This window comes from Exserohilum turcica, assembly GCF_000359705.1.
Source record: "Exserohilum turcica Et28A unplaced genomic scaffold SETTUscaffold_11, whole genome shotgun sequence".
In the NCBI taxonomy this organism is placed as follows: Eukaryota; Fungi; Ascomycota; class Dothideomycetes; order Pleosporales; family Pleosporaceae; genus Exserohilum; species Exserohilum turcicum.
Window position 1 is genome coordinate 774,287 of NW_007359926.1, and position 11,882 is coordinate 786,168.

Below are 11,882 nucleotides of genomic sequence, written 5' to 3' on the forward strand. Positions count from 1 at the left end.
AGATCTGTGATATAGACTTGCCAACAGAAGGTGACTTTAACGCCACAATTAAGGTGCGGGTGTAAGGATCAGTATTAGGAGACATTGTAACGATAGATACAGACAAATCGTACAGCTACTCAGCTCAAAGGTGGGAGTTGCGCCAAGAAGAGTTATGCCGAAGCGCCGAGATTAGCGTGGGACAAAACTTTTGTGAGGCACCTCCGTACAGATGTCTCTTTTTGCGGGGATCGTCTGCCCAACCCTGCTGACCCCCTTGCTGCCTCTGCTAGTCGACCGCTATACTACACTACACTACACTACACCACACTACACACCGCAGGGTACACGACGCCTGTGTCGCACACGCACTCGCAGCAGAGCCCTCGACCTCGCGCACACACGCACACACGAGTCGCCGATCGACAGACGGCGCCAGAATCGATGATTTTATTATTATTGCTTCTACATATGCCGTCGTCTCGCCTGGCTCCGGGGCGCGCGGTCAGTGCTTGGGCCGTGCCCAGCTCCTTGTACATCGTCATCTACCCACGTCAACCTCGGTCGTGCACATAAGCTCCTCTCCCACAGCCCACAGCAAACGCCACAACAAACGCCAAACCCGGCAAGGGAGGGCCGTCCTGCGCGCGAACTGGCTGGCTGTATCCTCTCGCTCCCACTCCCACTCCCACTCCCAGGCCGCGACGCCGCCCCAGTGCGCGGGGCCATGTCGTGTACGAGCATTTCATGGCAGCCAGGCCTCCGCCTCCGCCTCCGTCCTGCACCCACACCCATGTCGCCCATGGGCACGGTAGTCCCTGGCAGCCCTTCCGATCGTCCGTTGATTTGTGGACTCGCCCCCAACAGCTCCTCGGGGCGCCCCAGGGTATCCGCACAAAACATGCTGGCTGAACTTCGGCAATACGTCTTGGGCAACTCCCTCCGCCTGACGCCCCAAATGTGCATCTAGATGATGGCCGTTGTAGTCATGTCCAAGGAACTAGCACATGCGCGCGCAGCACTTAGTCTACTTTGCCCTCAGTTAGCCTACTTTTCCACCGGCTCATCTGGTAAGCCCGAGAGCCCCCGGTCCTGGTAGTTTCTTCTCGACTGCTCCACCCGGCACCTAGGACGCGCAAAAAGTCACTCACGTCACCGACGGGCTCCCTCCGACGATGACCCATCGGTACCACGCTTTGCTCTACAAGTAGCATCGCGCCCACGCCAACCGGAATCTCGCGCCGTGAGCCAGCTTTGCGGCATGAGACGGGTATAGCGCCTGGTCGGGCGTGCCCTGTTCACTTGTCCTTGCCAGAGCCGTCACGGGGACGGGCCAACCTACTTGCTTGTACATGCTGCCATGTTACCATGCCAATGTCGGTACATGGCATTTCGCTGTTGCGGCACATGGAGCAGCCCTCCCCACACCCATGGCTACTGCATGTCAAAGCCAACCTGGATTTCGGTCGTCGCCCTCCATCAGGCCAGCCGCATGCCAACCTGGATTCAGGCCAGGCCCGCCCGCCCGCCAAACGGCGCGGCTGCTTTTCAACGAAGAAGTACTCACGTCGCCTTCTGCTGCCCCAGGATGCGGATTGGCCGCCACCCTTGTACCCCGCATGGAGGCGGCTCGCTAGCGCTATTGTTTCTTGAACTCTCCACTTGGCACCCTCGTAAATTTCAGAGCTTGCTTGGACACATGACCATGGAAGACGCTCGTCTGCTCGACGGGCAATCGTGGTGCGACCCTTCAGCACTTGGGCGTCGTTTTGTGCTCGACGGGACTTGCTTACTACTATAGCCAGGGAGTAGTAGAGGCATCCCGGTAGTCACAGTCCATGCCAATGAGGACGCTTGCTGAATCTTGGTGGCGCCATAATTCCTAGCCTACATACGTACTACTACTATGCTCGGAAATCACCCTATAAGTACTGGTTCCGTCAACGTAAGCACCATCCATGATTCTAGTCACGTTGAGAAAAGAGGGCCGAGCTGGGACTCCTTAATACAACATGCAGCGAAGCAACCATGGAATGTCTGGTTTCTTCGGGAACTGCGGAAAGGGGTCCACAGCGTGCTAGTAGGCAGTTGTGGTCCTGAAATTTTTCTAGAAAGTTTATTTATTCCGACAACCTTGACACGCTTGTTGAAACGGTGCATGTGCCCGAGAATGAGGTAGAGCCCCAGCAGCTAAGGCCGGTGCGAGTCAAATCAAAGTGCGTCAGCCCTTTAGTATTCGGGCCTACAATAGTACGCCAACAACAACACTCTCTCTCCACGACGCACCGACTTGTAGTGACTTGGACATCAACTTCAACTACATTTGATCCCCGAAGCCCTCCACATGCGCATCGTATGTGGGCTTCAAAAGGGCGAAAGGCGCTGACGCCATACCATAGAGCTCACAGGTCGGGCTGTGCACCCAAGGGCTGAAGGTCTTGGCGCTACTCCGCCTCGCCCTATGCCCTCAGGACCAGTGATGCTCAACGAAACAGCCACCGGCGACATGGCCTAGATCCATTGCCAGCCAGGAAAACACCACCACGATCAGGACAATGCTTATTGTGATGGAGTGTCCTGGCCAGCTTGTGCTGCAGCCAATCACCTTTGGCGCCTCCAGGCAGCCAGCAGGCAGCACCGCCTTTCTTTGAGTCAACAGCCTTTTCTTGAGTCAATTCGTCTTCTGGCTATCCGTATTTCTTTCCATCATATAACGCCCAAATTCCAAGGAAGCTACGATCTCATTCTGCCATCACCTCTACCATGGGCTCTCACCTGTCTCGAACGATCAGGCCGCCTGCGACAGCTGAGACCTCCGCCCTCGCGCCCGCCTCTCACGACACCAATCACGCAAACACACTGCAAAAACCACAAGAGCCTGTGCCGCAATTTTCCGAGACATCCCCTCGCCACAACCACAGCAACAGCTCTGATGTATTCCCAGCTGCCTTGCCAATGGCTTTACAAAGACGCCACAGCGCGCCTGCACCAACATCCGCCACAGCTGTAACCCCCGGCGCTGCAGAGACTGCCCAAGAACCCGCTGCCACTTTCAGCCTATTCCTCGAAGAGTACCGCTTGATGTCTATCCAACTTCCTGATGGTGAAACCGGCCCGCCCGCAGTAGCAACGGGCCCGCCCACGATAGAAACGGACCAGCGCCACAACCAGCACCCAAACAATGCACCATATGTTGCAAGTTCTTGCCTCTGGAAAAGAATTACAAGCACGGCACTCAGATCCTCAACCCTTGCTTGACTTGTTGGAGCACATGGTGTGTGTCATGCGTAAGGCAGATGTTCATCGATGCCTGTGTAGATATGTCGCGCATGCCTGCACGGTGTTGCCGTCCAATCCAGCTGCACTTTGCAAAGCTTGTCTTGACAAAAGAAGAGATGGACAGGTATAGAGCCAAGTACGAGGAATGGCTCACCCCAAATCCGCTCTACTGCCCCGTGCCTACATGCTCGGCGTTCATACCGCAACGACTTCTTCCGGAGCACACAATGACAAGTACAGAGCGCTTCGATTCTGGCGTTGCAACCCCAACTTCAAATACACTACCATGTCCGACTTGCGAGACCGACATCTGCCGGGACTGCCGCCAAGTTGCTCATCCTAATAGCGCGTGCACTGTCACCGAATTCGGTATCGACAAAGAGACGACCGAGCTTCTGAAGAGCTGGGGCTACAAGCAGTGCCCCAAATGCAAAAATGGGATAAAGCGCATGTATGGATGCAACCATATCGAATGCCGCTGTGGCGCTCGCTTCTGCTACGTCTGCTTTGGCGATCCAGATGACTGTGCAGGCAACTGTGTTGACGAGGAAGACCATGACGGCGAAAGTGACGACGGCTCTGTTCCAGATGATACGAACACAACCTCTGTTCCTTCTGGAGAGACATCTAATGCCCAAGACGAAGAGCAGAACAACGAGACACACGGTGTGCATGCTGCAACATCTGTGCGGCCCCGCAACCTCGATGGTGGAAGGTGGTCGTACTGGGAAGCTCAGAACCTAGACTTTGGTGAGGAACCGAATGATGAGCGCATAGACATTTCCTGGACCTGCTCGCACCATTTCGAGTCGTGCAAGACTACTTTTGCAGACGCCCTAGTAGGAGATCCTTCAGCCGCAGCGAGGGACTGCGTGAAGTGCTGGCGTGAAGTTTACCCAGAGATTGCCCTGCCTCACGGTATCCCGGAAACGGAAGACAAGACCATTTTCACAGGGCCAAGAGCGGCCTCTACACACACCGCATGCTCTCCCCTCTCGCAAAGCGTACCCGAACGTGGGCCCTGGTCAATGCAAGACAACACGCCGTCCGCTTCTGGACGCGTACTAGACATCTACCGTACCGTTGTTTCCGGAGCAGCGTCCAAGAAGCAGCGCCGGGCCTCCATGGACGATATTTTCACACTGGAAATGGAAGACCAGACTAGTTCAAAGCTAGAGATGGACTTTGCACACGAATGTATATGGTGCAGCATGTTTTTCTGCACTTCCTGCAGAGACGTTTGCGCTGCTCGCAGAGATGCGGAGCGAAGAGGCGAAGAGGAGAGAGAGTAATGATAATGGAGACGAGGAGGAATAGATGGAGGATGAAAGTGTGAGTGGTGATGCAATTAGGTTTGAGATTGGGGGGGGGGGTGCAAAAACCCCCTGTTGTCCCTGGTCCCTCTCTGGATTTACTCAGCAGTATTGCATTTTGCATAGCAACGAGTTTTTGTTGTTTTCGAGTGTTTTGTTCTGGCAAAACAGATAGAGTACGGTATATAGGCATTATGTACATAGTAAACACCCCTCAACCCGGTGATGAAAGGATGTATTTTGACAAACTACAATGGAAAAAAGATAGACACGTGGAACCAAATCTTTCTTCTTCGTCCCTCTTTTTCGTATGCAAGCATGATATATACTTTGTACATGGCAATACACTCAGAATGTCTTCCCCCCCTGCTCCTTCTTTTTTCCTCCAACATTCTCTTGGGGGGGTTTTTTTTCTAGTCTTCTTACGCGCTATGTAGCTACATGTTTACCTCTTCTTCCCCATCTTACCCCCCCGTTACCTCCATACACACGTACACGTACATGTACATATATATCATATCATATCATATCCATTTCTCCTCCCCAACTCCACTCCACACCACACCGCACCGCACTAGAATACTCTTCTACAACTAAAAAAAAACATAATCACAATCCTTAAATTCTCCATACTGTATGTATCTATATCCATGGTATTTTGGACATTATCTCATCTCTTCTATATATGTGATTACTTCTACCCTTCTCTCTTACTTGACACACACACACGCTCTCGCTCTCTCTCTCTCTCTCTCTCTCTCTCTCTCTCTCTTCCTCTCTGATATATAAAACACACACTTTTTGTTTATACACACGAAACCGATATATAACTCCTGCTTCTTCGTCTTCTCCTTACTCTTCTCCATTCTCACCATCCGAACCAACCATATCCTAACACGTACCCTCTTCTTCTTGTCCACCTTGCTAAAAACATATGTAAAACTTGGACACTAACACTAACACTAACACTGCCACATATTCATATCAAAACCCTCCCTTTCCAACCCTCGTTTTTCCAAGCTTATTCTAATCCTTCAATCTCTCGCTCTCTCTCCCAAGCTCTTTCTCTGTGTGTGTGTGTGTGGATTTCCTCTGGTGATACATACACTATATCCCCTCCATCTAAACTTGATAGAATATGGCGGGAGACAGTATTTACTTACTTGCTCACTGCTGCTGCCGCTACACCCACACATGCATGCATGCATGCATACATCCATTTCTCAGTCAATCACATCATCAACTAGTCGTAATCGGAAATCATCATACAGTCACACTCACTGTGGAGACTTGACAGTCAACCTTCCATTATCCCAACTAGATTTCCAGCCTTCACTTCTTGCATAGTCAGATACACTTGGAACAGCATTCATGTATTCACCACAGCAACAGTGACCCAAGAGACATCATGACATACAGATAATTCTTCTTTTGATTTCTTCAGTCATACTGGTTCATCGAGGAAAGCGCTCAAAGCTACTACAAACAGAACAGAACAGAACAGACAAGGCCAGCGAAATCAAAAACACATGAACAGAAACGTCGAGCTCAAGTTGACTACATTTTTGGGTACCGGTAGATGTAAGTATTTTCAGCCCGCCGCCATCTCTTTCAGATATCCATTTGTATTGTGCTTTAGCTCTCCGTTTGTTCGTCCAGTCGTGAGATAGCCTTGATGTTCATTCGTTCATTTCATCCACCGCACACTGTCGGATGCAGACACGTCCTGTCTTCAGGCCGCAATGAGTGCGGGCGCTTTCTATGCGCCCAGGCTGGGGAAGGCACTTGAGTCGGTGATGTTGGGACCGGCCTGAGCACCACCGCGGCCTCCACGACCACGGCCCTCGCCACGTCCACGCGTTTCACCGCCACGGCCACGTCCGCGGAACTCGCCACGACCCTCGCCGCGACCGCGTCCCTCACCATTTCCACGTCCACGACCCTCACCGCCACGGAACTCGCCACGGCCACGGCCGCGGCCGCCTCGGCCACCACCCTCACGGGGAGGAGGAGCAAGCATGCGGTCGCCGTCGAGCTCAACGTGGACCTTCTCCTTGCGCGCACGCTCACGCTTGGCCTTGCCCTGTCCGCCGGCCATGAAGTCTTCTTGGTCATCGCGGGAGAGCGCGGTGCCTTCGGGGAACTTGGCGCTGCTGCCCTCGTTGGGCTTGCGGACGTTCTGAGCGGCAAGAGAAAGCTTCTTCTCAGCCATCTCAGCGAGGTAGGCAGCGTAGGACTTGGACTTGTCCTCGGGCTCGGCCTCGACGTTCTCGCCCTCGGCATCTTCCCTGATGGCGTCCTTCTCTTCAGCCTGAGCCATGGCCTCGCCAGCCTGCTCGTCAGCGAGCTCGGCATCACCGTCCTTTCCGCCCCAGCCGTGAGCAGCTTGCTTGTCGTGTTCGCTAGAAACCATTAGATTGACCAAAGGGGGGGAATTCCACGTGGGAAAAGGCTCTCACCTGATACCGGTCCTGCTGTGACGGTCACCCTCAGCACGGGCATAACCACCACGACCTCCGCGTCCACCACGGCCACGGCCGCGCTGGTTACCGCGGGCTCCAGTGCCAGTAGGCTCTGATTCGAATTAGCATGGACACGGGCTGACCCAAATGGTACCCCACTCACCACCAGATCCCCTTCCGCGGTTCTTGTCAGATCCTACGCCGCGATCCCGGAAAGCTGTGTCTCATTAGCCATTGCTCGTCTAGACCCTCTTGTGTAGGCGCAGTATATTCTCTGGAGCGTGGCAGGTGTCACGTACCGTTCTCGTTGGCGTTGTCGGTCTGCTTGGCACGGGTCTGGTAGCTCTGCCTCTCGGGCACGGACTTGGGAGCGTCGGATCCATCGCGCTTGCCATGCCTCATGACGGGCTTCTCAATTGCCCTCGTTGGCGGGTCAGCCGGCCTGTTGGGGTCGAGCTCGGGGTCATTGCCTGCGGGGTCATGAGTGAGTGTTTCGAGGCCGTAACGCTGCGTCCAGACGTACCCAGCAGCTCGTAAATGTTCTGCGCTCAGAATTAGCCCATTGAAGTGCATAGCAGGCCGCCACATGTCGTGCGATCTCCACTGTAGGAGCGCGAAATTGGATTTGACCGTGGGGTGAGGAGAAGCTTACCTTGGAAGCGATTTGAGACATCTTGACGGATTGGAGCGCCTTTCGCGCTTTGCCCTTCTAGATGCACAATCTGCCGGGTGGAAAAAAGAATGCGAGAGCTTCCCTACAGTACTTAGGGACGTGGCTCTCAGGTGTGGCTCGCGAACGGGGTAATAGACGCGAAGTTGCGGGCAAGAGGTTTTGGTGGTTCGCAAAATCGGCCGTGGGTTGCTTCCGTAAGCGAGTCGAGTGGGGCACAGACCATTGCAAAGGCACAAAGAAGCAACAAGGGGAGGAGGAGGAGCTTCACTGCCGCGTATGGCGCTTCAGTCCATCGGTGGATATTTGATGAGGCCGAGGGTAATTTTGCGACGATTTGGGAGGCGCGAATGGACGTAGACATCATGGCTTGAGAGGCTTTGAATGGGTTGCTATGTAAATGTCTTGCTTATTTCAAAGTTCGCCTATAGACGCACACTGGCTCCCCAGGTTCATCCGTGAGGAGTCAGGTGCATGTTGGCTGTGAGTACGACCGAGCACAAATCAACAGCCAGCCAATTTTCCACCGCCATACCGTCTGTCAACCATACAGACCCGCCAGTTCCCCATGCTACTGCTGCTGCTGCTGCATTTATTGCGGGTCGTCTCCTATTCCGAATGCTCATGTCGACTTGGCGCGACACATTGGCAGAACACTGTCATGACTGTATCGGACAGCTTCACATTACAATAGATACAAAGCAGCATGCCATGTCTAGTTTCGAGTAAGAGGCCGGGGTGCCGAGTAGAAGGTAGTGTTCAATTGCCAGACATTTTCGCCCCCCCCTCTCACGGTAAGGGGCATGAAATACTTTCCATCACAAATACATCTGTCGCATCCAGCCACAGATTGAATAATAACTTTTCTTTGGAAAAAAATATCCCTATCCCAAGACTAGTGGTTGCGTATCGAACACTGTCGTACTGTCGTGACACGTCGTCGGTTGGGTTAAAGCAGTTGTTACGCCCGCTAAAACAACATGGTCAAGAAGGTATATCAATCGGCAAAGGTTCCTCAGGGTCCCCTGGTGGGTCTTCCTCCTCTTACTATCGTATCGTGGCATCATCTGCTTTCGTACATGGTAGGAAAATGCATGCTGGCGGACAGTCCAAAGGGATCGGCGTCGAGCATGGGATCGTAGGGGTCGAAGAGGTGGTTGTTGCCCATGCCATTGAAGACATGACTGCCGTCGTTGGGTCCTAACGAAGCCGGGCTCGTGAATGGAGGGTTCTGTGAAGGCGGCATTGGCGGGGGCATGTTGTTTGAGGGCGGGAAGTTTTGCTGAGGAAAGGGGCCAGGGCCGGCAGAATGATCGCTCGGGTCGTCGTGGTCGTAGGAGTCTGCTTGCTCGTCGTACTCCTGCTCTGTAGGAGGAGATTAGCCTAGGATTACAAAGCTCTATACCTAAGAGGGGATAAGAAACGGGTCAGCTTGCCCAGTTGACTCATGTGATCTGTGAACTGCGTCTGGTAGAATGACGAAGAACCACTGCTTTGCGTTATGCCATTTCCATTATTGCCACCAGTGGATGCATTTGGCATGCCGTTGGAAGAAGGCTGGTTTGTCACTAGCGAAGACCTTTGGGGGCCCATCATGGGGGTAAAGCTTGACCTAGGTGGTTGTGGCCGCAGGGGCTGTTGCTGTTGCTGTTGCTGTTGCTGTTGCTGCTGCTGCTGCTGTGGAGGTATGGGCCCAAAGTTGGGTGATACTGATTGGCCATGAGGCAGAAAGTTGGGTGATCGCGTTGCTGACTGAGCAGGCGACGAGAGATGGGAGCCGGGAGTAGGCTGGGACAAGGGAGATGGCTGGATGGGACCATCGGGCTGTATCATGGCAAGTCCATTAGGGGTGTCAAGTTTGAGTGGGCCTTGGAGGGAGCGTCTCTGCTGTTGTCTGTTCAGAATGGCACGATGTTGGAGCGGAGCCTGATTGGGCGACGTATGCGCAGAGACTGCAGGTCTCGTAGCAGCCAGATTGGGACTGCCAGTCTTTGCGCGCAGCTCAGCCTGGACGTCGATGCCTGGGGGTAGGGGAGTCGCGGGTTAGCGTGTGTACGTGGATAGAGCCGTTTTTTGTTTCTTTTAAATAGGAAATAAATAAATAAAAATCGGGGCTACCTTTCTCTAGCAGAATCCTCTCGAGCAGCGAATTCTTGTAGCGGAGCATAAGGCATTCGTCGGCGGCGTTGCGGTGACTGTTTTGCAGGTTCTGGAGCGTGTCCTCATGATGCTTAATGGTGCTCTCCAATTGCTTGATGTACTCTGTCCTTCGCTCACGGAAGGCGGCTTGCGCCTGCCTGTTGCGCTGCTTGCGCTCTTCAGACGTGGCATATATCTTACGGGGCCTTGTTAGTTCTATCTTGGACATGGTGATGGGCGCTGCCATTGCAGCAGTCATGGCAGGCGCCTGGTGGCAGGAAGGCTCACAGGTTTACGGCCGCCTTTGCGCTTCTGCTGCTGGGGCTCTTCCTGGGGATATGTTTCGGTCAGGCCAGGCTCGGGCGACGATCCGATAGACGAGGTCGAAGCGTCGCGCGAAGCCTCTACTTTGCCCACGGGAGCCGTCATATCTGTTACGAGACTATCTCCCATGTGCGGCCACCGCACCCCTCGGACCTGATAGAGGGGCACGTCGGCGCCAAGGGATGCGAGAGAGGCGACTTGGGCAGGTCGAAGTGGGTGACAGGAGGCTCTTTGGTCGCTTAGACGCGCTTGGGGGGGGGTTTGGCAGCCGCAGCGCCGGGACGGGCAATGGGATAGGGCGTGTGTGTATGGGGGTTTGATAATGTCTGATAAGAAGAGAGGGTTCGGGGGCCTGTGTGTGGTCGCGCAGTAGTTGTGAGGTAAGCTCTTGGGTAATGGAAACAAAGATGGGCTCGAACGGAGGGGCGGAGGTGCTGGACTTGAAAAGGCGGGCGGACCAGGCTTCGTTTGCCCAGATCAGCTCGTTTCCGTGTGGTTAAAGCTCGACGCCCCCCCCGCTGTCTGCGCGCTGAGCGTGTGGGCGGGCAGCAGCAAATGGCAGCGGCGCTGGGCACTGCTCGGCTGGCGACGCGCAAGGACAGCAGCAGCGGCCGTGGGCGTGCGAGGGAGGGTGTGTGGGTGTGGGTGTGGGTGTGGGCGTGGCAGCCAAGCGGGCGGGAGGACACGGTTGGCCGGCCGCTTGTGCCTTCAGAGTTTTTTTTTTTTTTTTTTTTTTTTTGAGCTGGCGGGGGGTGCTGGCGCTGGCGCTGGCAGAGACAGGCAGTGGTGGGCGGACTTCCGTCGACGAAGACGCCGTCACCGTCTTGGTGGAGGAGTCGCGGACAAGGCGCCTGGCTGTGGGCCTGGATTGCCATGCCGCTTCGGGGCTAGCGCGCCGCCTAGCTCCCGCGCCACCGTAGGCTTTTACACGCCTTCTCCGGCTTCTCCAGCACTGCACCAGCACCCGCACCGCACCCGCACCGCACCCGCACCGCACTGCGTCGCCGTGACCGTCGCCGTGACCGTCGCCGTGACCATGCCGCCCGGCCTCGCTGCGCAGCGCCCGCGTGCGCGCCACACCTATGTCGGGCGCCTCGCAGGCTGGGCTGCGCGCGCCAGCGGCATGGGTCGGCGTGGCAGCGGCCATGGCCACGAGGGCCACGGTGGTGCTTATGGCGACGGCGACGGCGGTGGGTGACGAGGCAGCGGCTGCCGACGTCGGGGCGCTGCTCACGCTGCGCGTAGGGCTGACGGGGAGGCTCGTCTCAGACGGATTCACCCGGGTGCACTGGACGTGCCAGCGACAAATGCGGACACGGCGTCTTGTCCGATGGCGGCGAGTGTGGCTGGCCTTGACAGCTGACGACGCCATGACCAAACCTCGCCCTTTTCTGCACCACATGCGCCTCGTTAGCCCAGACCAGCCATAGCGCCCTGGCCCTTGCCGTCCGCCTGCACGCCCGCACGCCTGCACGCCCACCACCTGACCTGGCCTGACCTGCTGCTCCCGCTCGCGCCTGGTGCTGCTGGTGCTGCTGCTGCGATGCCAAGGGCTCTTCTGCTGCCCCCTAAACAGCAGAACAGCGGCTTGGGCCAGGGTGCCCTCGAGCGCCCCAAGACTGAACATGCAACGTCGGCCTGCACCTGTGCCTGTGCCGGCAACTGTGTGCGTGCGCGCACGTGGTGGGTCGGCGCTGCGTATGTCCTCGGCTGCAC

General features: G+C 55.6%; 3 protein-coding genes across 3 annotated transcripts; 1 reads left to right on the forward strand and 2 right to left on the reverse strand.

Annotated features, from left to right (window-relative positions):
• The first annotated feature begins 2,996 nt into the window (after nucleotides 1–2,996).
• SETTUDRAFT_167129 (uncharacterized protein) lies at nucleotides 2,997–4,831 on the forward strand. Its single transcript, XM_008023901.1, has one exon. The coding sequence runs from the start codon at nucleotides 3,375–3,377 to the stop codon at nucleotides 4,548–4,550; it is 1,176 nt and encodes a 391-aa protein (XP_008022092.1). The 5' UTR covers nucleotides 2,997–3,374; the 3' UTR covers nucleotides 4,551–4,831.
• A 1,158-nt stretch (nucleotides 4,832–5,989) lies between these two features.
• SETTUDRAFT_167130 (uncharacterized protein) lies at nucleotides 5,990–7,818 on the reverse strand. Its single transcript, XM_008023902.1, has 6 exons — nucleotides 7,686–7,818; nucleotides 7,557–7,575; nucleotides 7,333–7,503; nucleotides 7,197–7,250; nucleotides 7,031–7,145; nucleotides 5,990–6,973 (listed from the first exon to the last, which is right to left on the reverse strand). Exons 1-6 carry the CDS (start codon nucleotides 7,704–7,706, stop codon nucleotides 6,331–6,333), a joined length of 1,023 nt encoding a protein of 340 aa, XP_008022093.1. The 5' UTR covers nucleotides 7,707–7,818; the 3' UTR covers nucleotides 5,990–6,330.
• A 1,145-nt stretch (nucleotides 7,819–8,963) lies between these two features.
• Nucleotides 8,964–10,476, reverse strand: SETTUDRAFT_167132 (uncharacterized protein). Its single transcript, XM_008023903.1, has 3 exons — nucleotides 10,131–10,476; nucleotides 9,822–10,038; nucleotides 8,964–9,724 (listed from the first exon to the last, which is right to left on the reverse strand). Exons 1-3 carry the CDS (start codon nucleotides 10,269–10,271, stop codon nucleotides 9,093–9,095), a joined length of 990 nt encoding a protein of 329 aa, XP_008022094.1. The 5' UTR covers nucleotides 10,272–10,476; the 3' UTR covers nucleotides 8,964–9,092.
• Between the last annotated feature and the right edge of the window lie 1,406 nt (nucleotides 10,477–11,882).